A 23,605-nucleotide genomic window follows, 5' to 3' on the forward strand; every position below is an offset into this window, starting at 1 on the left:
CCCTGAGACATGTGCCATTTGCAAAGCTCCAGGTGTCAGGAAGCTGGTCTACTGCCCTGTCAGCAGCACTGTGGATGAACAGGATTTGGGGGAAGGAGAAGCATGCTTGCCCTCTGCTCCTGCACAAGAACGGGGGCCTGGCATAGTGCTTGGCCTGTTTGCTAACCCAGACAGATTCCAACAGTGTGAGGGGGCATGTTTGGGGCTGCTAATGGATATTTGGTCCATCAGTAGTAAAACCAGCGTGTAATTACATGGAAAACAAGGACTTTTATGGTACCTGAGTTATAAATATTTCCCCCTTCAAATGTCAGAGCCCTGAGCCATGTGCTAGAGGTTAGAGCTGTCCTGAGGACCTAGAGAGATGCAGAGCAGGATACCTGTGCAGAGCCTTCCAGTCTGCTGGGAAGTCATGGATCCTTCCAAGCAGCTCCATGCTTGCCTTGACCAACTCCTCCTATCTGAGGTGAACAAATGACATGTCCTCCTCTGGGCTTTCTCCAGGTAAAGCTGAACAAGCTGGCCTTCCTCAACCAATTCCACTTTGGAGTGTTCTACGCCTTCGTGAAGCTGAAGGAGCAGGAGTGCCGTAACATTGTGTGGATCGCAGAGTGCATCGCCCAGCGGCACAGGACCAAGATCGACAACTACATTCCCATCTTCTAACTCTGCTCTGCTCCTGTCCAACCCTCCCACCCCTGGAGTCTGGAGGGACCCCTAACTCCCTGAATTGTCCCATGCCCAGACTCCAGGGATGTCCCATCTGTGGAACTGGATCAAATGAGGAAACTGTACAGTTGCTAGTTAAATTATTCAAAAGCTGGAGTTGTGTGTGCTGTGAGATGTTCGGAGGGACCAGTGGTCCAGGCTTAGCCCTGTGCAGCAGGAGGGCCTCCTGTTGTGTATGCAGTAGTCACAGTGTTCCTGTACTAATTGCTGTGTGTGCTTATGCTCATAGAGCTGCAGGGGGCTGCCTCTCAGGGAGTCCCACTGCTGCAGAGGAATGGGTCAGGTCTGCCGTGACTGGGGGGGGCCCTCTGTCAGTGCTCTGCACGTCTCCTACTCAGTGTTGTTCCTGTGAGATGTAGTTAGAATGTGGTTTGTAGCGTAGCTCATGCTGCTGTGCAATCCCTGCATCCCCTTGTAGTGAACCCTGACCTGGGAGAGACCAAGCAACCCTGGCCAGGACTTGAATGGAGCCTGTGGGAATGTGAGGGCAGAGCCAGAGTGCTTGTGGAGCACAGTCCTCCCACTCGGGCAGTGTTTGCACTCATGCAGCCTCTCTGTGTCTGCAGAAGCAGCTCTCATCAGTCTCCCAGCTGTCCTGGACAGGGCTCCATAAGCTGGCCGAGCTCCTTCCTCAGAGCTATGGAGATCCACAGCTTGCAGGTTACTGACACAACCATGCAAGCGCTGGGGCTCCTCTGGCTCTGCAGTTGGTGGTGGACCTCTGTACCCCTCCAGGTTAGACATCCTGGCTTCTCCCCTGCAGAGGGTGGAGTGGCACTGCCATGGAGCTGTATGGCACAGCTGACCAGGGGACAGAGCAGCCTTAGTCACCCTGGTGGGGGCAGGGATGTCCCAGGCCCTGCCTGTCTGTGGTCTAGGGTACGAGCCAAGCCCTGGGTATGGTGTGGCAGCCCTGCCCTTTGCTGCTCTGTTCTGGCTAGCTCCTACTTGCACTTGAGTTCTGGGAGATGTGCAATGGCTGGAGGGAAACACACTGGATGCTGCTGGGAGGAAGGATCAATGGAGAGTGGCTCTGTCCCAGCTTGTGCTGTGGTCACCTCTGCAGCTTGTTTTCCTGTGATCCCCTCCTCTCTACACCAATAAATATCTGCCTACTGCACTGTGCTCTCCTGCTTACTTGGGCACCTGCTCCCATAGCCCCAGGTGGAGCCTCCATCAGTCACAGGGAATGTGGTAGTTGTGGTAGTGGAGCCTGGTGTGGTTCCTGTGTGAGTTGGGACACTTGTTTCTACCACAGGCATCGTTGTGGTACCACCCCAGGAGGCCCAGAGTACTCCCTCCAGCTCAAGCCAGGACAGTGCCTGGTCTGTGGGTGCAGCTGGCTGCTGAGCTAAGGGGTGCAGCCTTATGGAAATGATCCATAGAGTTAGGGAGCTGTTTGTTCCTGGTGCCTGGGGCTGTCCACATGGGGCACTGTCACCGCTGCCATCCTTGCTCCAGCAGGGCCACAGAGTCAGAGCAAAGCAAAAGAAAGCTTTTGGCATAGGACTGGGGAGGAGCAGGGAGCAGGCACAAATCGCTCCTGGCAGGCTGAGCCCTTTTCTGGGAGTACCTGTGGCACCTGCTGCTGCATGTGAGGCTCCTGCCACAGTGCTCAGCGCGGTGCCAGCCATGACCCAGCTTAGCTCTGCCCACACGCTGGGCATCCCTGAGCAGCATTCCAGCACTGCACTGTGGAAGGAGACAGCCAGAGCCTGCTGGAATATCAAGAATGGATTTATTTAAAAAGTGACAATCACATAGTTCATCTCATGAAGAGCTCTGCAGCACTGGCAGCCTAGTCTTGGCCCCTGCACTCGTCAGGGGCATGTGGAGTGTGTAATGAGTGGCAGGGAGGCAGCGGCCACAGGGTCCCAGCCCTGACCCAGCCAAGAGTGGATGGAGACAAACAGCTCGGAGAGCAGTAAGGAAGGTGGTGGGTAGCTGAGGAGGTACATCCCAGCCTGTGGTGCAGAGCTGCTGAGTCAGGCAGGGATGGGCCTCTTGGAGGGTACACGGTTAGAAAAAATACAAAACCAAGGTCTCTAGAAAATGTTGATTCTTGCACAATAGAAAATAGATCTACCTGATTTTGGAAAGAAATTTGGTTTTTAACGTCTAGTGCTGATTGTTCCCCCACGGTGCAGGAGCGCGGTGCCTTTGGCTTTGCACACGCTCAGGGGCCGGTGTGTCTGGAAAGCCTGGAAGAAGGCCCTGTGCAGGCCGAGGTCAGGCCTTCTTCACATCATTGTGATGTTCTCGCCGCAGAGCTCGGGGCAGCTTGGGGTTGATGAAGAATCCTTTCAAGAACAAGTCTCGGACAAAATAGGGCAGGTAGCGGTGTATGAAATACATGATCCCAAGGCCCTGCCCTGGGTAGTAGCGCACGGCTGGGTTGGCAGCCAGAAGCCCCTCTGTGATGCTGTTCACCACTGCACTGAGGTCTTCCACTGCCACCTTCATGAACTGGATGAACTGCTGGTTGATCTCCTCCACATACTCCTCGCCATAGGCCTGCAGTAACTCCTGGGGCAGACTGGCCAACAGCTGTTGCTTCTGCAGGTTCCAGAAGGCAGGGTCACATGTCGTCCCTGCAAGGAAACAGGCCCTGTGAGCTGTGTGGGCCCCCCAACTCCAGCCCCCCTGCCATGGGTGCCAGCAGCCCCAGTCACCTTCCAGCCTCACAGGAAGGTCCAGCTGAGACCCTTGCAACGATTGCCATGAGGGAAGTACAGTAGTAGGACCATAGTGGCTCTTGCAGGCCTGAGACTGGACATGAGGTCTTGGACCCTCCCTGCAGTGGGGATGCTGCTATCATAAACATGACTGAGCTGCTTTGACCAGTCCTAGTGGTATGGGATCTGCTGGCAGGACTTGATCCTGATGCTGTTTCCAGTCTATCAGAGTCCAACGGCTACAGGATAGCCACTGTCCCCAAATGGCTGGAGATGCTCAGAAGCTGCATGCTTCCACCACCAAGTACTCATCCCATTGCTCCATCCTCTGCCTCGCTGGGATACTTGTCCTTTGCCCACAGGCACAGACAGGGAGCAGGCACTGACCCTCTTACCTGTTTTGTAGTAGCCAGGCAGGATGAGGCTGACTTTGATGCCCCAGGGCTGGAGCTCGCTGCGGAAGGTGTCCATGACCAGGCTGAGGGCTGCCTTCGAGGCCCCGTAGGCTGCCAGGCAGGGGAAGGGCATGTCACCTGGCACAAGTGAAGGAATGAGTGAGCCGGTGCTCCAGCAGGGACAGAGGGGAGTGGGGGGGGGAAGAGCAGGGCTTGTGTAGGGCTGTGTTCCTGGCCCCTGCTCAAAGAAATGGCTTAGGGTTTGTTTTTCTGAGAAAACAACTGAAATCAGGTTCACATATTTTAATGGGGGGGAAAAAAGTGGTGAGGGAGGAGGAAATTGATTTTGCTCCCTGTCCAGCTAAAGCTTGGGATTGTCATCCCCAATGGAGGATTAGTGTGTTTTTATGGGCAAAAAAAAGGGCAGGGGAGAGGAAGGTGATTTTCCCACCCTGGCCAGGGCTGTCATCCCCAATGGAGGCGCATGGCAGCTGGGCTTGGGCTGACTGTTCCCAGCCTCCATGTCTCATGTCTTGGTGGCTGCTGTGGGGTTGAGCAGTGCTGCCAGCTCATCCTAGAGTTCCTGGTGCCAGTTGGCTGGGAAAGTTGAAGCGCCTGGGGATTGGGAACTGCACCGCACCACGGGGATGATCAAGCTGTGCCTGGGCTGAGGTGCCAGGGGTGCCACGCTGGAGGGAGGCTGCTCACCTGCAGGGCTGCTCACGGTGACAATGCGGCCGCCGGCGGAGCGGAGCAGGGGCAGCAGCCCCTTGGTGAGCTCCAGGGAGCCAAAGAAGTTCACCTCCATGCAGGTGCGGAACTTGCCCAGCGGCGAGAGCTCGGCGTCGGCGATGGTGTCGTTGAACCCGGCGTTGTTCACCAGGCCCCAGAGTCCTGTGGGGATGAGATGCTTGAAGAAGTGACCTGAATGAGGAAGCCCCACCCTGGGATGTCCAGCTGCTCCCCAGGCTGATGGGGGTCCTGCAAGGGAATTGTAGGGTGCCCCAGGACAAGAGAGCTTGGCAAAGGCTTTTGGCACAGGTGCCTACAGGGATGCAGCCCCCTGTGGAGACACATGGAGGTTTGCCACTGCCATGCTGGCTGCAGGCTGAGGTCCCAGGGAGTTCTGTGGGGTCCTGTGAGGTTGCCAAAGTCGGCTCCTACCTGTGCTGTTGGTGTGGGCCTGGATATGCTGCAGGACACGCTGGATGTCCTCTGTCTTGGTCAGGTCCATCTGCAGCAGTGTCAGCCTCGTCGAGCAGCTCTGGCGCAGCTCCTGGGCACCAGGACTCTGCAGGTCCAGCACGCTGGCAAACACCCGAAAGCCCATGATGTCCAGGTGCCTGGCTGTTGCCTGCCCAAAGCCCGAGTCACATCCTGAAAGAGATGGGAAGAGCCTTGCAGTGGCCAGTGACAGCTACTGTCTGTCTCCAGCCCCCAAAGATCCCCTAGCTCTGCCTCTCCATCACTAGGAACCAAACATCCACTCCAGCATCGGTTTCCCTTGCCTGAGGACCACCTCGGCTCCCCACCCTGCTGTAGCTCCTGACTCCCCAGGATGTGACCTTGCCCTGGGGCATTGGCAGGTCATGGAGCTGCTGTTTTCTCTCCCTTGCTGGAGGAAGAAAACACTCCCTTTATCTGCAACCCCATCGCCTCGAACTGCAGGTAAACCCGCAGGAACCAGCAACACCGCACCAAACAGCCCAGAGCCCTGCAGCGATGCGGGGCAATCAACAATCAAAATAGCCTCTAAAAGCTCCATCAAGCACCATTCATAGCTGGCATAAGGCGCTGTGGGAGACTTTTGCCGACTGCCTTTCACCTCCCAGAAAGTGATCAAGAGGCAGAGGACCTCTTCTCCCGGCTGAGGCATGAGGGTGAGGGGAAAAAAAAAGGATTCTGGTCTGCTCCTGCTACCCTGCATCCTTCAAGGGAGCATCCAAACGGGATGGACCACTCGGGAGAGTACTGCTGCTCCATGCCCGGTCCCAGCCTCATTTCCTCCATCTCTGCTCAAACAGGGGAACCACAGGTGACAGTGTCACCTGCAAAGCCACCATCGGGGTGGCTAGGAGACAGCCCGGGCGGGAGCTGGCTGTTGCAGAGCAGTGACAAGGCCAGTGGCCAGGGTGGAGCGGCCAGGATGCAAACAAACAGCAGCAGCAAGGTACAGGCTGTTCCCGGGGCCGATGGCAGCACTGATAGCTCAGGGAGTCTGTGCCACAACCGCTGCCCAGTCACATTAACCATTAACAGGGGAGCGCTGCAGGGGCAGCCCCATGGCCCTGTACCCTCCTGCCCTGCACCTTTGGGTGCTTGTGAGGACATCCTGAAAACCGACCCTGTGTGGCACCTGGAGCCACCCTGGGGTGAACACAACAGGAGCCCTGGGGACTGTTACCTCACGAGATTCAGCACCCCTCCACCAGCCTTTTTGGGGGTGGGGGGGATAGGTGGGCACACGGACTGGCTGCCTCACTCTTTCATACGCCCAGGCTGGGATCAGGCACTTACAGCTCTTGGGGTGCCAGCTAAGCATCAGTTCAGCGTCTCTGTCCCAGTCCCCAGCTCAGTTTTACTCTATTGCTGCAGTCAGAAACTTGTAATTAAACCTCTGGCCAGAGGCCAGAGTGATAACAGAGCCCAGAGGTGCTCAGTTGGCAGGAAGGGTCTGCAGGGACCTCCCTTTCCCACACAACACCCAACACTCATCGTGGATGTGTGCCAGGTTGGCTCAGCATCACCCCCAGAACCTTGCTCTGCAGGGCATGCTGAAGATGCTGCCGGTACAGCACATCCACCTCTCCCCTCCCTAGGAGCAGTGCATGCTGCCAGCAGACAAACAGATAAGGACCATTTCACCTTTCCGAGCAGTGCAGGAGAAAACTGCAATAAAGATAAGGTTTAAAAATAAAAGTGCTCGTGGCCACAGCCTCACCATGACGCAGCTGACAGGAGGGTTACCTGCACTGCTCCCATGCAGCTGGCAAGAAAAGCTTCCAGTCCAAACATGAAGCTGCCTATCACCATGTAACTCTCAAAACCCCAGGAAGCATCCCAAAAACAAAGAGCCAGGTTTGCTGGCTTCTTATGGGCAAGTCTGGTAAGGAGGGAGCAAACAGTCACATGCTGTCCAAGTCAGGCAGGGTTTGTTTTGCCTTAGAGGAGCAGGGCAGTCAGAGGGTTTGTTTCGGAAGTTCTAATTTATTCACACACATACCAAAAAAAAAACTCCTGGGAGGCTGGCGCAAGGCCCAAGGCCAGGAGGGTGAGGATGCTCTGGTGTTATTTAAGGTCTCTGCTGCTGCTCAGCTTCCCATCCGCTGTGCTCAGGCATGGCCAAAAGTGCAGGGAGGGACAATGAACCCCCTGGGCCCATAACACGTGGCCCCAAAGCATGGCAGCTTTCCCAGGGCCGTGTTCACTCCCCATGGCCACCAGCACATGAGCTGCTGGCCACGCTGGAGCTGGCACAGGAGCCATTGCCGCTGGCCCGGCCCCGCCGGGAGCGCTGGAGCCGTCCAGTCTGTGCAGCCCCAGCAAGGCTGGCGCTGGGCTCGCTGCCCTCCCAGGATGCTGCATCACGAGGAGATGCCGGCGCCAGTTCCCCCCGCCCCAGCTCCCAGCTTGCCAGCTGGTTTCACAGTCGTGCTGGAGGGAGGGACGTGGTCAGATCAAGCACAGGAACCCAGCATTGAGAGCGCAGCAGAGGAGTGCAGGTACCTTGAATCCCCTGCATCACATCCCCATGGACCCTGGGCCAGCAGACAGAGGCTTTCGCTGCAGCAGGAGCAGAGTAAAACCTGAGGCCATGTTGCAAAATCCAGCTCCACAGGCTCAGCAAGCCGGGACAAACTCCTGCACCAGGGGCCAGCCGGACATTTTCCAGAGCAGCGGGGCAGCAGCAGTTCCTGAGAACTTAGCAGAAGCTCCAGCCACTTCAGCAGCTCCCCAAAGAGTGAGAGATGCAAGCCTTCACTAGAATTTTGGCATGACAAGCCCCATTTTTACTTATATTGAGCAAGCAAAAAGGTTTGGCCTCCAGCATCATCATAAAGGGTGCCGTCCCACCCACTCCAGGAGGGAAAGAGGACTGACACCACAGCATCTTGCATCCATTGTCCAGAGTTGCTCCTCACCGGTGACAGCAGAGCCACCGCCGGGGCTGAGCTGTGCCAGCTGGGCAGCTCCCAGCCAGCCTGCACCGCTCGTGCGTCCTCGCTGCCAGGAGCCGGCTGAAGTTGCAGTCCCGGTTTGGTGTGGACACATTTCTTTCAGGTGAGTCAGGCATGGCACGTTCTGACATTTTGCTGTCTCAGGTATTCACCTTGCTCTCCTGCAGCAGCACCAAGGCCACCACACACAGACATGCTCAAAATTAGTGCTTCAGTTTTCTCATTGGAGCAGAGAGGGTCAATAACACGGCTGCGACCCGGGAGCTGCTGAACCACAACCAGATGCCTGCCCCTGGCCCCACCGCTGGCACAGCACATGATGGAGGGCTGTGGCACAGGTCTGCAGTGCTCACCCCAACACAACCTAGGAGTGACTTCCCTTCCCAAGCTAAGAGCTGAGAGTCCCCATCCATGAGCTGTGCAGTCTCATTCTGGAGCTGTGGAACTGCAAGCTGGGCATCTTAAGCCCTGAGTTACAAGCCAAGCTTCTTCATCCCCACACCATGAGCTGTGTACATCCTCATCTCTGAGCCATAAACTGAGCACTTTCATCCCTGAAACACAGGTTGTGCATCCTTATGACCTCTTTATCCTCATCTCTGAACCATGCACAACAGGTAAGGACCAACAGAAACCTAAGCAGTGAGAAGCACAGCTTGGCTAAAGAATTCCCATGTGCCTGCAAAACTGCCCAGAGCCTGGTGGGTACAGTGGCAGCCCTCTGGATCTGGTCCCTCCACAGCCACCCCAGCTGAGGACCCTGGTGTGGAAGCTGAAGAGGGGTTGCCCCAGGGCTGAGCACCCTTGTGATGGACCTCCTTCCCCATGGTCACCCTAGCAGCATGCTCAGTCAGCAGCCCTAGGGGCTGTGCCCCAGGCAGCTGGCAGCAAGGCAGCTGGAGGCACCCCTTGAGGATGCTCCATCTCCCACCAACTGGGAGCTTGCTAGCTGAGTTGGGCACTCAGACCGACATCACCCCCATCAGCTCTGCAGGCCCTTACCTGGGTGCCCCTGGCTGCTCCCCAAATCCCAGACATCAATCCCACCTCCACAAAGAGTTTTAAGGCTGTGTGTCCCACCACCCTGTCCAAGAGGCCTCGCCAAGATGGAACTGTCACCAGGCTCAAGGACACCATCAACGGGGCACCAAGGCCAAATGGATTAACGTGCTGAGCCACTTGTTTCCATAGGCTCAACTCAAACTCTGCCTGGGATGCCAAGCTGAATGTGGCCTTCTGGCTCTGACAGGATTCACTGCCTGGATCGTGGCTCCACCTTCTCCAGGCATGGTTTGGGATTTAGCCAGGCAGCACTGAGGGAGGCTCAGATGGGTGCCTGAGCAGGCACCGATCCCAACTCAGCTGTTCATCTCAGCTCCATACTGGGAGCTGGGCACCTCATGGATACGGAAGCACAGGACAAGGTGGCACTAGCTGGGGATGGTGCCATCAGAGGGGACGGCAGTCCCCCAGAGGAACTCAAGGAGGGGGTCTTTGCACAGTGCGGGTCCAGGCATGATAAAATGCCCAGCAAAATCCTGTGTGGGCAGGACAAGGTCCAGTGGCCAACACCTTCCGGATGCTGCACCCATTTGGAGCAAGGAGTGATAAAGGGGTGATGTCAACCCTGGGCAAGAGGGAACAAATTCTTGGCAGGGCACAGGAGAGGGAGGAGAAGGCAGGAGCACCTGTCCCCACAGCAGCTGGGTCACCACAGCCACGCGCCAGCCCTGGCCTCCCCAGCCAGGCATCAGCCACCATCTGCCCACACCCAAGGCACTTCTGTAGGAGTAGGGCTGGGAAGGGGCACCCACAGCCCCCAATACATCCAGTGTCATCACTGTTCACAAGAAACACCACCCCAGCCACTGGCTTGCATGGCATGCCATGTCCCCATTCCCCATGGGAGCAGCCCTCATGCCCAAGCACAGGCAGACAGGGCTGGGGTGGCAGCAGGCCTACTGATGGTACTGCTGGTCCTCAGCAGTGGGGTTCAGGAAGCCACAAGCCTAATTAAATTAAATTAAAGCCAGAAGATACCTTTAGGGATGACCCAAATCCCATCCCCAAATCCCTAGTGAGGGGATAATGCAGGAGCCCCCCACCCAAGCCTGGGTGTGCATCCCTGCAAAGCCTCAGCCTCCTTCCTGAGCAGGACGTGAGCCAAGGGGGCACACACTGCCCCTGCTCCCCTAGGACCACCCCCCTGCATGACACAGTCGGCACAGGCAGCTGGAGGGAGATTGCGGATGGCTCCCACAGCCCAGCACAGACACATCCCTCCAACACGTCCTATGGGTCAGAGCAGGGGTCAGACAAACCCTCAGCCCCACAAGGAGACTCATGACAGAAGGCAGAGCTCAGAATGCCCATGGCAGGAGGTACATGGGTGACCCACCCCTTGCCGGGGACAATAGCCAGATGGTATGAATTACAATGGATTAGCCAAGTGCTCCAGGGGCCTCACAGTCATTACCTCCACCCGGGAAGTTATCTCCCACTTAACAGAGAGATGGGGGAAATCTGATTTTCTGCCTAGACAACCAACACAACCAGACGGAGATGAGAGGAGCCCCCAGGCCAGTGTGAATGCATCCACAGCTTCTGGATTAAAGGCCATTTCTCAGGAGCTTTACTGGTGCATCCTATTGGGGACTGATTGCACAAAAGCAGCTGGGCAATACAAAAAGTGTCAGAGGCCACAGCCCTCCCCATCACTGTCACTAAAAGCCATCCAGATGCCTTCTCCCCTACCAAAGCTGTGAGCAGCAGATGCTGCTTGCCATCAGTGGGGCTAATGAACGGAGCTTGTTGGTGCCCTGGGACAGCAGGACAGGAATGAGACCAGCCACCCCCTGCAATGCAAGGCCAGTGCCTGGTGGGATGCTGAAAGAGGCTGGGACCCAGGAATTAACCCAGCCCTGGCATGGCAGTGATGTTGCTGCGGTGAGCAGTGACCCTGGGCTCACAAGCTGACGGGGGTGGCAGGGAGGAAGTGCCACCTCCAGCCTCGCTACGACACTTCGCAGAAAGAGAGCACAGGAATTTCCTAGAAGTGAACGCTCACCGCACGCCGGGGCTGGATTGCATCTTCCGGCAGCTGCTGTCTCCACCGAGGGGAGATCCTCTCCCCAGAAGGAGCAGTGAGACTCTCACAGTCAAGAATTTAATCTTGCAGCAGGCAGGAATACATGAGAGAAGTCAGCAGCACAGACATCACCTGGCACAGGCTGTACATGAGAGCTGATCTGGGATGGATGGATGGCCCTCCAAGAGGAAGTTGTGAAGAGCTATGGTGATAGCCGGGTTAATAATCTTCTTCAAAGGGAACATGGTGAACTGGGAACATGGAGCTGACAAGCCTCGAAAGCCATCCATCAGGAAGAGCTGTTGCTGGGAAGGACACCCATGGCCCAGAGACAACTTGACCAGATCACTCAAGATAAGTGCCACTCAAGATCGGTGCCGATGGCAAGCTGGCACTGGTAACACATCCACCTGGGCTCTTGGAGAGGGAGAGGCTGGGTAGGAACCAGGCTGAGAAGCCAGAAAGCTCCACTGGCTATGTCTGGAATGTCTGAAGATGCTCCTGGGGAATAAGGTGGGGGCAAATAAAGCCATGGCTGGGGCACCTGCTGGTGGGCCACCTCTAGTCTGCCAAAGGGCTCTACAGGGACTCCCAGGAGGCTGGAGAACCAGCAGCCAAGCCCCATATCCATCCCTCTTGTGTGCTAACAAGCAAAGAGAGGCATCAGGTCATGGCTAAGGTCTGCTACAGGCAGGGCTGATCTATCCACAGGCAGCTGAAGGGAAGAACAGCTCTTCTACATGGACCACCATGAGCCATCACCACCCAGGGACATCTTGGGGAAGGTGTTTTTAGCCAGGACAGCAAAGCACCACACCCATGGCATGACCTCTAACCATGTGGTGGGACAGGTCAGCTGTGGGAGAGCTTTGAAGTGCCACCCAGACAGCACTGTGGGCAAGTCACAAGTGATGCCAGCAGGGACAAAGCCATGCTGGGACAGTACTGACCAAAGTAACAGGTCAGAACAAGCCCAAGGGATCACCATGTTAAGCATTTCAGAGTTTGCAGCACCCCAATAAGGGTACAGCAGTTTCAATGGAGCACTAGGGGTAATATTTAGGGGTATTTTGCTGATGAGATATTTCTTTGCTTGTAAGGTGCCATCTCATCACTCTCCTTGTCACAAGAGTAAACTCCCACCTCATGCCACAATCCCAAGCAAGCAGAAGTGGTGCGAGCCCTGCCCATTCCCACATCATGATGGTCTCTACAGCTGCACCAACTATTTTCTTTTGCAGCTTCCAGATCCATGTGAAGCGGGGGACTTTTTTTTTTTTTTTTAGAAACAGAGCAAAACACTTGAGCAAACACCAACTGAGCTTCTGCCAAAACAGCTTTTGAAATACACTGAGCTGTTTAAGCCCCCGGGCTCAGAGCTGTGCCTCATGACGACCTCAACCCACCTGCCCATCCCATACACAGCTCAAGTTGTCCCCTTCTTACCCTTCACTTGCAGCTCTCACCAGCTCTTCAGAGTAAGAGTTTCAGTATCATAAGGCTACTTTGGTGCATTTTCCCCAAAATACATGAAGGTGGCCCTCCAGACTGATGTGCTTGGACATAGTCGGGCTGACCCAGGCAATGCCAGGGCAGCATCCTCATGTGCCCTTCAGCTTAGGCAGAGCCCAGCACAACAGCCAAAAGAGGGGGACAGAACTCATCCTGGGATGGCTGCACACTCCAGCTTGGAGCTTATCCCCACCTGGTAACCAGGACCCTAGAGAGGAACAAACATTGGTCACAGTGGGTTACTCATGAAGGATGAGGCCCTCATAACTCAGAGAAGCTGCAGCTGCCCTATCTGTGGAAGTGTTCAAGGCCAGGTGGGATGTGGCTTGGAGCAACCTGGTCTAGTAGGTGTCCCTGCCCGTGGCAGGAGGGTTGGAGCAAGATGGTCTTTAAAGTCTTTTCCAACCCAAACCATTCAGAGCTTCTATAATTCTGAGAGGCCAGACTTTCAGAGCTGCCACAGAAGACATCAGGGCAGGTACCTGAGCTTTCCAGCCCATCCCTTCTCTCTGTTCTCACCCTGCCCGGGAGTCCCTCGCCATCTGGCTCCACAGGGTCAACCACCCAACAAGAGGAAGCGCTGCCGCAAAGCCTGTAAAGCCAAAAACTGCTTTTCAAGATTACAGCCTTAGAGCCAGCAAATCCCAGGACAGCGCCATGTGTGACAGGGAAGCCAGCTCCCAAGGGGGAAGCTGATAAAGCTCAGGGGCTGGCAGCTCTCCAGGGGAGAAGGAAGCAGAAGTGATACGTTGCACATACAAGCTGAGACAGAAGAACGGGAGATAGTGGATATACCACAGCCACTGAGGGGAGCAGGGAAGGAGGTAACAGCCACATCCTGGGGAGGTTAAAAATAAAAGCTCCTAAACTATACCTGTAGTAACATACTGACAGCATGAGGGCAGTTTTCCTACCTTATCATAGAAAATTTGAGCATTTTCCACCTTAATAAAGAACAGTTAGGTTGGAAGGGACCTTATAGGGTCATCCAGTTCCAACACCCCTGCTGTGGGCAGGGACACCTTCCACTAGCCCAGATTGCTCCAAGCCCCATCCAACCTGGCCTTGGAGGCTCCATAGCAGTACCTCAGATCTGAGAAATTACAGGAGGGACATCAGGAGGTGAAGAGGTACAAAAGGCCTGCAGCCTTTCCTCCTTGGAAAAAAAAAGCCTCTCCAGCTGGAGTTTTAAACCAGCTCTGAAAGAAGACTATGGGGAGAAGGCAAAGGTTTGGTGGAAACACCTTAAAGAGCCCCCTTTAAACAAAACCTTGGCTGGGCAAGCCCACCAACCCTGTGCTGTGCTCCCAGCAGTAAAAGCAGCAACCAGCTCTTCTGTAACCAGATCCTGGCTTGAGGGGAGCTAGACTCAACAGTGGGTAACCCAATCCCAGACCTCATTAAAAATGTGCTGCTCATTGGACTAGAGGGCAGCAACTGCCTACACTTCTCTCCTCCAGAAAGCATCCGTTCCCATCTGACAATCTCATTTCAGCAGGGAAGTCTTTGCTTTGTTGCTCTCATGTCCCCGAATAACCCCGAGGTTAATCAAGCCAGCTTGGGTTTCTCTACCAACTCCAGTCTCCCACAGTATGAAACCTCAATGTGTTTTTCCTCCTAATTAGCTGTGCTCATCATTTTTGGTTAACAGTGCTAAAAACTCCCACCTCAACAGGTCTGTGTCATTAGTAGGCTTCAAAAGTGCTTATTTTATAGATAAGTGAGAAAAAGCCAAGCGTATCTATCCACATGCCTGCGGTGAGCAGGGGTAGGTATCTATTTCTGAAGAAACCTCACGTGGGAAAGAAGAATCCTAAATCCATGGAGGGCTGCTGACAAAGCGGGGGGAGAGCTTCAGCCCTGCAGATAGAGGCAGAAAAAACAGCTTTTCTGCTCTGTTCCCAAAAGCCAGCAGCAAACCCTATAACTAGAGTTAAATGTTACATTTTTTTTACTTCAAGTATACCAGGAATTGCTTGTACACAAGGGCTGGAGTTTGGGTGTTTGATTTTGGTCCTGTCCCACCCCTCAGCTTGGAAGCAGCAGCTTCCTCTGCTGTTAATTTTTAATAGATTCTGGAAAAATCAGAGCAATTTCAGAGAATAAGCTGATTTTTGAGCTCTCACTTATAGAATCACAGAATGGTTTGGTTTGGCAGGGACCTGAAAGATCACCTAGTTCCAACGCCCTGCACTTAGGCTGGGGAAAGATCCCAGGTACCTCTGAGCTGGATCACTGGCTCCAGAAGCAGAGTAAAAGTCACCTATGGAGAGCTGCAGCACCTTTGCACAAAGCATTTCTCACAGCAAGGATGCTGGCACCAAACACAGGCTGTGAGTGTTCTGTGCAGGTGCTCTGGCCACGGTGTGGTGCAGAGGTGCCCATCCCAGAGCCAGCCCTGAATCCTTGACCCCGACATTTCTCAGTCACCTTGTTTAGCTGGAAAATAGATCTAAGACAACATCAAAGTCCAGACGGGAGCAACACTGCTTTTTTTACCACAGAAAGTGATTTACCTTCATGGTAGAAAGCAAGAGCCCCAACATCTGGATTGAATCACTCAGTCCTGCTGCAGCCAGCAGATGCTTCAACATCTGTGGAGTCCATGGGAAACACTGAAGTGCTGCAAGTTGCAAAGCCTCTGTTAACCTTGAACATGATCTGAAGCTCTGACCCATTTCAGATTGTTAATGGGGCATGCAATTGTAACAAGAAGGCTTCACCAGGAAAACCACACTTTCCCTGCAGCCAGGAAGGAGAAGAGAGGAGGACAGGGCAGCTTTGGATCTGGGCAGCCTGACCAACAACCAGTTTTGCTCACAGAAATGATTTGTTGGAAACAGACCAATCTGCAGGTGCTCCTAGCTTCCTTCACAGGCTGCACCAAGGAAGAGCAAGGATATTAGAGACCCAGACTGCTTCTCTCAGGCAGCCATCCTGATGTTTGGTGTTATTGGAGAGCTAATTCAGGTACCACCATTCTAGACAGAACAACAATTCACTATTTTCAACTTTCCATCCTAGCTGAAGCATGAACCAATATCTTGTAACACAACTCCTGTCTTTCCTCTGCTCTGCCAAAGCCCTGCAGGCAGGCAGACTCTATGGGCTGATTTGCATTTGGTGCTTTTCAAGGATCTGCAGTAAATTGGGCAGTTGGCTACTGTCCAAAGAACCACCCCACACAGTCACACATGGCAGAGCTACACAACAGCAAGAGGCTTCTCCAGCTGCTCAGTGGAGCCCTGGGATGCTCCTGGCCATCCCTCCACCACCTTCAGGCACCCATTTGTGTTGGATGGTTTCAATAGACTCACCAAATTCCACAGGCATCTGCCAAGACCACAGGAACCAAAGGATGTTGTAGGTTCATGTCCAAACTGACCCAGGCAAAGCCCAGCCTTGCACAAAGTACTGCCAGCCTGGATCTGGAGAGGCCAAGAAATGGCAGCTCATCACCTCCCTCCAAGACTGCTCTTGCAGACCATCAGCCCTGCCCGTGCTCCAGAGGCTGGATTGCTTTCTGTATCAATTCCCAGTGGGAAGGCGTATGGGATATGTATAATACCCCTCCTCTTTGTTCACACAGCTCTGAGGAGCTCAGTGGCCCTAGGAACACCCAGCAGTGCCATTTCATGTTTGGGAAGGGGGATGCGCACACAAACCAGCCATTCGATGTTTGGAGCAAGCAGCTCTCAGTGAGCCACTGCCACCACTGGCCCACAGGTGCCAGCCAGCAGCACCAGCGCCCTGGAGTGCCCTGTCACACACTGTGTGACAGGTGAGGGATGCCAGGTATTGGCTGCCTTGCAGCTTCCCGGTGCTGGATCAGGCTCTGGTCAGGTAGCTGCCCATACCAACCCTGCCCACGCTGCAGGTATGTTTGGGTCCTTGTGGTTCTCTGAGTTTGGGCAAAGCCTGCGCCAGGTGTGGGCTCATCTTTAAGGCAAGGGCAGGCTCAAGACAGCAAACAAAGGGAGGCATGGAGATAGCTGCTGTCTCCCTCCCAGCCCAGGCCAAGCAGCTGATCTCCTCTCTGCTCCTCATCCCCACCATCCTCCTGAGGCTGACCTCTCCCAGCCCCTGGCTGCACAGGAGGGCATTCTCCTCCTCCCTGAAAACAGCTGTTACATCCCCTAGGACGACAGGATTAACACTTTCCTTGCCCTCTTCCCCCAGCCAGGCTGCATCCACCGGGGCACTGCTCCTGGAGAAGCTGGACCATTGGGATGCAGAACAAAAGCCCCAAGGTCACAGACAAACACAGCACTGCAGGGACTAGTGACCACTTACTCTGCTAGCCCAAGGGACGCCTCATGGGAAAGCACAGCACCCCTTGCTCTCCTCTAGCAGCAGGTGGCTGCCCATCCCTGCTCCAGCCAAACCCCAGTCCCATGTGCAACAGTCAAAATGCAAACCTGCAGCAGATGGGAAACGCCGCAACTTTCCAGCCCCTGCTGCTACCACAGGGTCAGCAGCTTTGCTCTGCAGCAGCTCTACAGCTGCTCTGCTATTTTCCCACTGAGCTGCACAGTTAGTTTTCCTTCAATCCCTGCCATAACTAAGTTTTATTTAGCCAGCGATATCCGAACAGCACATGGGGCTGGAGCATCACATGCAGAGCTCAACTTAGGGCTGTTCCCAGAGAGAGTGGGCAGCTGGAAGAGCTGAAACTCATCACCTGGGAGATAGAACAGCACTGCAGCCACCTTAACTTGCACCAGATAAGCATCACTGAACCTGCTGCAGGATTAAGACAGCGGCTAAGATGTGTATACAAGGAAATAATGCCCAAAGATTTTTAGGCTGAAACCTGCACTGCTCCATGGGGAGGGGACCTTGTGCCATTTCTCAGTTGATCTGCGAGGTCCAGCACAACACACAGCACGGCAGAAGTTCTGTCCCTGACCTCACACACCTTCAGTGAGGCTCAGCATTGCCAGCCATCCATGCTTATGCTGCTCTTTCTGCCAGGGTTCACTTCCCATAGGCAGCCTGACTTTCCTCCTCTTACCATTCTCCCCAAGCTGATTCTTCCCGGCTGCTCCCACAGGAGACACGAGCAGCTACTCAATACCTAGTTGTCTGGAATTAATCCATAAAAGAATCAGGCTAATTACTATGCAAATACTCAAGTGAGGGATGCCATCCCCAGCAAAACAGCCGTCGCATCTGCCCCTTGGCAGGCACTTGCCAGAGCAGCAGTACGGAAACGCCAATCCCGCACTGCGGGCTGCGCCTCGAACCTGTAAAACCACAAAGTATTTACAGCCAAGAGCAAACACATCAGAGCTGCAGAGGTGCCACCTCAACGCACTGGGGCAAGAACACCTTGTTCCAGTCACTGACTCACTAATTATACAGGCAATGCCAGGGAGCCAGGGCTGCCAGGGCTGGTGTGCCACAGGGCACCTGTGAGCGCATGGCTGTCAGACATCCTCCCCAGGCAGCCCTACCCTGCTGCAGCTTTGACCTTCACTCAGTTGAATCATTCATCCATCCACTGCCTTGCTCCTCTGATCTTCCTCCTCCAGAGAGGATTCCCTGCACTTCCTACTGCTGCCACAAAACCCTTCAAGCTGGAAGGGGGACCCAGGTCTTGCCCTAATTTTCTAGGAAACAAGCAAACTGCCTTCTCCAGCTTCAGGACCTCCAAGCCCAGCCCAGACATCCCCACCAGGATGCAGGCTCCTGTCCTTGGGAGCACTGCCAAGGTCATGCCCAGAAGTTTCCCTCCCCTCTGCATCCATGCAGAGCCAGCAGCACCTTCCAGGCACACCTGGAGCAAAAACCACCCCAGCTCCAGCACTTCCTCCTCATCTCTCCACTACCATTGCCTCACAATGCACAGCTGAGCCTGGCTCTCATCCTGCAGTTCCACTGCCAGGAGGAAGGAGTGAGAAACCATGGATATACCAAGATAGCCTAAAGAGCTTCAGCCAGCAAGCCAGAGCTGTGCAAAACTTGGGAGCATAGCACATTTTCTAAGCAGCTCAGGACCACAGAGGAACTTTGGACCAGGCAGCCCAAAGAGGAGGCAGGCAGCAGCTGGGCAGCATTTCCCAAGGATACCCAGCCAGTGGAGGACCTTGTTGCCAGCAGCTCCCTGGATGGAGCTCTGGATGAAGCAGTGATGCTCAGCACTAGGTAGCCAGCCCTGTTGAAGCCTCCAGAGATACTATGAGAACCTTTCCAAGAAGAAGTACAACTCCAGAGGGGAGGAAGGGAAGGGAAGAGGAGAGGGAAGCCCTTGGGCCAGCCAACAGGGTCCAAAGCCAGCTCTGTCCCATCTAATCTCGGGGCTTCCAGAGGAAGCAGCTCTCGGCATCATGCTGCAACTAGTGGCCAACACTCGAGCGGACATTGCAACTCCCCGCTTCGCGGGGCAGATACAGCCTGGCCAGTTCTGCTTGGACGTGGAAGAGGATGAGGGATGCGCTGGCAGCAGTGGTTGGTCCCCAGCGGGACCCCACAGACAGCAGCGTCCTGGTGCCTGCGGGACACCCCACTCCGCTCCCCGCCGAGCCCAGGCGGTGCCGTCGGGGCGTCGAGGCCGTGTCCCCGCACTCACCTGTGACAAGGACGGCTCTGCCCGCCACCGGCAGCAGCCCGCGGGGCGCCGCCCGCCACAGCAGCAGCCCGGCGGCGGCGGCGGCCAGGGCCAGCCCCAGGGGCAGCGGCAGCCAGGCGCGGCACAGGCTCTGCAGCGCGGCCAGCAGCGCCAGCGGCAGCACCAGCCCCCGGCCCAGCGGCGGCCCCAGCCCCCGGCCCGGCCCCGGCGCCCGCCGCGCCGCCCGCAGCGCCAAGCTGCCGGCCAGGGCCGCCCACAGCGCGCCGTGCGCCCAGCGCTCCAGCCCCGGCTCCATCCCGGTCCCGATCCCGGGCCCGGCACGGCCCCGCCGCTGCCGCTCGCCCGCCCCGCCGCGCCCGTTTATAGCCGCCCGGCGGGGGAGCGGGGCGGGGCGGGACCGGCCGCCGCCAATGGGAGACGGGCGGGACGGGAGCGCCGGGCACCGGAGCCGCCGGGGCACCGGGAGCCGCGGGCACCGGCACCGGCACCAGCGGCCGGGGAGGGGGGAAGGCGGGGCACCTTGGTACCCACGGCTCGGCTCGGCTCGGCTCGGCGCGGCACGGCTCGGGACATCGTGCTGCCTGGGTAGGCACGGCTTGGCTCGGTTCGGTTTGGCTTGGCTCAGTCCTGCTCGGGATATTATGCTGCCTAGGTAGGTGCTTTCAGTGTTGCTTAGTCTGGCATGGCTCAGCTCGGCTCAGCTCGGCTCAGCTCAGCTAGGGACATGATGCCACCCAAGTAGATTCAGTTCAGCACAGCTTGGGGCATTTTGTCGGCTCAGTAGACATGGCTCATCTCGGGTCAGCACAGCTTAGCTCAGCTCAGCCCTGCTCAGGACATTTTGCTTCCTAAGTAGGCACAATTCAGCTTGGTCCAGCTTGGCACAGCTCAGCTCAGAACAGCTCAGGACACCATGCCACATCAATATGCACAGCTCAGCTCAGCACAGATCAGGACATGATGATGTGCCAGATAGTCACAGTTCGGCTTGGCTTGGCTTGGCCCAGCTGAGCTCAAGACATTGTGCCATCTCAGTAGGCACAATTCAGCTCAGCTTGGCTCAGTCTTGCTTGGGACGTGATGCCACCCATTCAAGGCACAACTCAGCTTGGCACAGTTTGGCATGGCACAGCTCAGCTTAGCTGAGCCCTGCTCTTTACATTGTGGCACCTCAGTAGGCATGGTTCGGCTCGGCATAGCTCGGTTTGACTCAGCTCAGAACATTATGCCACCTAGAGAGGTGCAATTCAGCTCAGCTCAGCTCATCTTGGTCCAGCACAGCTCAGGACAGTCAGGAGACTCAGGAGGTAGACTCGGCTCAGTTTGGCCTGGCTTAGCACAGCTTGGGATGTCATACCATGTACAGGACGGCTCAGCTCATCTTGGCACAACTCAGGACAAGGTACCGCCTAGGCAGGCACAGCTCAGCTTGACACAGCTTGGCTTGGCTCAGCACGTCTTGAGACATCATGCTACCTAAATAGGCACAGCTTAACTCAGCAGAGCTTGGCATGGCTCAGCATGACTCAGCTCAGCATGGCTTAGGACATCATGCCACCTAGGTAGGCACAGCTCAGCTCAGCTTGGTTCAACTTGGCTCAGCTCGGCTTGGTTTGGCCTGGCACAGCTTGGCTCGGTGCCTGTCCAGGCAGAGCTTCCTGGCAGGAAGCGGCATGGCATCCAGGGAGGCTTAGCAGGAGGGAGGCTGCCCAAGGCAGAACCAGTGCCACCAGCGCCCACGCCCCACTGGGACAGGGGGAGCACAGGGCATGGCCACCGTCAGGGCTGCCCCTCGGTCAGGTCTCCCTGCACAGGGCAGTGCCCTCAGACCCTGCTGGGGGAGCACTGTAGGAGCAGTGGGCTGCCCAGCTCCTGGTGCCTCGGCCAGCCATGCTCAGTTCCTCAGGGCCCAGAGCAGGCAGGTGAGGTGTGAAACTCTCCCAGCTGCTCCCTGTGACTTGGGGCCAATGACTCCAGAGGGACCCCAAACCATTTCTCAGCACCCAGAGCAGGCAGCTCTGCCACTCACCTACCTGGTGTTACTCTGGGGCTGCAGCAGGGTGAGCCATGCTGGGAGCTCAGGTCCTGGCTTGCCCCAGCGAAGCCTGGGGAAGCCCTGCTATGCAGTGCTGGGTGCCAGGTCCGTGCCACCTCCAGCAGCTGCTGGCAGGAGCTCCCTGCACCACCTGGCTGGGGAACAAAGTCCTCTCCTTCCCAGGTTAATTACACAGGGTAATTGCTGCCGCTGGGCTCGCTTTATTAAGCACCTGCTTTAATATTTCACCAAGTCTCCGTACTTGGTGATCCTTCGTGCGTCCCTGCCGTGGGCCTGACTCTCGGCACTCTCTGGGCTCTCGCGTGCCATCATCAGCACCTCTCTCCCTCCCTGGCGGAGCCGGGCCCTGCCAGCTGTGCTGCCGTCAGCACCGGCCGCCCCACCAGACCCCCGAGCGCTGGGGTGGTGGCAGCACGTGTCGGAGATGCCTGTGCCATCCTCATTGGAAACAGCCTCCCTGGTACTGGCAGAAAACCACATTTCATCAGTGGGGATGGCAACAGCTGCAGAAGTGCAGTGTCAAACAGGCTGGGGTGGTTTGGCTGGGGTGTGGTGGTGTCACCCAGCTGAGTTTGAAGTGCTCAAGGGAATGTTGGGAAGCCGGCAAGGTAGAGGAGGAGGAGGAGGGATGCTCCCAACAGCATGGCCGCGGGCTCTCCCACAGGAATCTGCTTGCTTGCAGCCCTGGGCTACTGAACCTGGTGAAAACAATAGAGGTGACCACAAAGCAGAGCCTCAGGGAACTTGGGCTCTGAAGAGGACCTGGTTAAACCTCACCACACATCACTTCACCAGGGCTTGAAAAATCCTGTTGGATTCCATGAGGCCATCCCTCACTGTGCTGGCCAAGCTGGAAGTGCTGGGGCATGCAAGGGAGTGGGGGCAGGGATATGGTGCTTTGCAGGGACAGACAGAATGTAGAGTCTGTACCCATGCTGGTGTTTCACAGCAGGTAGATGTGGCCATTCCCAAATTGAAAGATGAATTTCCACAACCCCTTGAGAGCTGGGTTGGATGTTCATCCATCCATCCATCCATCCATCCATCCATCCATCCATCCATCCATCCATCCATCCATCCATCTTTCCCTTCCAGATCTCCTCACACGTGGTCTTGGGATGCCCTTCTTGTGGGACATCTCGAGATGGGTTTGTAGATAGCCGTGGTGCTCTTTGTCACACCAGTCAGGGCTTTCTGTGGGTTTTCTCACCACAGGCCCCATGTGGTGGGGCTGAGCAGCAGCACCATTTGCTGTCTCTGGCTGCTCCCCAGCTTTCCCCCAAAAGGCTGGTGTGCAGTCAGGGTGACTGGTGGCTCTTCCCTTGAAGACAGTGCCTGGCCTTGTTCATCTGCCCATTGCCCAACCCCGAGGGTGCCTCCCAGCCGCGCCGTGCTGTTGGGAAACGCTGCTGATAGCCCCATTACCTTTTGACCTACTTGAGCTCTTCCGTACCCGTTCTGCTAATTACAGCTCACCTTTCACAGGGGAAGCAGGGCTGGTTCAACCACAGCCACCTCCCACACCTTTCCTGGGGCTGCTCAAGCAGGTCCCTGGGAGGGAGGACACACACACCACATCTTCCTAGTGCTCCCCTTGCCCTAGGCTGTTCCTCCAGCTCCTGGAGCCTCCCATGACTAACAGGTTTTGAGATAATTGTTCCACTCCCTAATCTGATCTGTAGAAGATTCATGACATTGTTTTCAAAGTGCCATAAGCCATTTCCAGGGTCTCTAAGCCCATGAGGGTTGTGATTCATCAGCATGCTGCTGCCACAGGTACTTAATCTTCTCCAAAACAGAAAGTCCAGGGCTATTATCTCCTCAGGAAATGCCACCCAGGCAAGCATCTAACAGGCCTCTTTTGCCTGTTCAGTGCTGATGGATATTTGTGCCAGCTCTTGCTTCCTCACAAATACCATGAGATACAGTCCTTCCCTGGGAGCAGCTGTCTCAGGAGAGGGGACCATGGGGCTGAAGCTTCCTTCAATGTCACTTGAGGGCTGGTACCCACCATGGACTCTCAAACCCACGGGAAAGGGGATGCTGCACTAAAGCACAGGGGGCTCCCTGTCTCCCACACAACGTCCTCGAAGTGCCCTTGAATGGATAGGGTTTCATCCTTCACGGTGAAGATATGAGACCCTGGAGTTCACTGGCATCTGGGGCTTGAGACAGTTCAGGGGTGACAAAGGCTGTTGCACCACCTGGAATTAACTCTCATTTTGCCCCAAAGCATTTTGCAAAGGACAGTGATTAATTACTCCTGGCACCAAATATTTGTGTCCTACTACTGAACTTTGTGCAGTTGTCTTGGTTCTGGTTGAACTCTGCTACTGTTGTGGGAACTCTGTTATTGTGGCATTCTTTTCTGGGGAGCACAGATCCACGGGTGGCTGTGATT

General features: G+C 55.8%; 2 protein-coding genes across 2 annotated transcripts in view; one reads left to right on the forward strand and one right to left on the reverse strand.

Annotated features, from left to right (window-relative positions):
• ATP6V0D1 (ATPase H+ transporting V0 subunit d1) overlaps positions 1-1,849 on the forward strand; it is a 34,296-nt gene extending 32,447 nt beyond the window's left edge. Inside the window, exon 8 of the mRNA XM_038148520.1 lies at positions 505-1,849. Within this exon, the coding sequence (XP_038004448.1) occupies positions 505-666 (162 nt within the window). The 3' untranslated portion in view covers positions 667-1,849. The remainder of the gene's footprint in view (positions 1-504) is intronic.
• A 599-nt stretch (positions 1,850-2,448) lies between these two features.
• HSD11B2 (hydroxysteroid 11-beta dehydrogenase 2) lies at positions 2,449-19,478 on the reverse strand. Its single transcript, XM_038148519.1, has 5 exons — positions 19,149-19,478; positions 4,964-5,176; positions 4,508-4,693; positions 3,800-3,937; positions 2,449-3,320 (listed from the first exon to the last, which is right to left on the reverse strand). The coding sequence occupies exons 1-5, from the start codon at positions 19,441-19,443 to the stop codon at positions 2,959-2,961; spliced, it is 1,194 nt and encodes a 397-aa protein (XP_038004447.1). The 5' UTR covers positions 19,444-19,478; the 3' UTR covers positions 2,449-2,958.
• Between the last annotated feature and the right edge of the window lie 4,127 nt (positions 19,479-23,605).

Source organism: Motacilla alba, chromosome 11 (assembly GCF_015832195.1).
Source record: "Motacilla alba alba isolate MOTALB_02 chromosome 11, Motacilla_alba_V1.0_pri, whole genome shotgun sequence".
In the NCBI taxonomy this organism is placed as follows: domain Eukaryota; kingdom Metazoa; phylum Chordata; class Aves; order Passeriformes; family Motacillidae; genus Motacilla; species Motacilla alba.

Coding starts and splice junctions, on each gene's coding strand:
- HSD11B2 (XM_038148519.1), bottom strand. CDS start 19,443: ATGGAGCCGGGGCTGGAGCGCTGGGCGCACGGCGCGCTGTGGGCGGCC. Junction 5,177..19,148: donor CAGAGCCGTCCTTGTCACAG/GTGAGTGCGGGG, acceptor CATCTCTTTCAG/GATGTGACTCGGGCTTTGGG. Junction 3,938..4,507: donor CACCGTGAGCAGCCCTGCAG/GTGAGCAGCCTC, acceptor CACTTGTGCCAG/GTGACATGCCCTTCCCCTGC.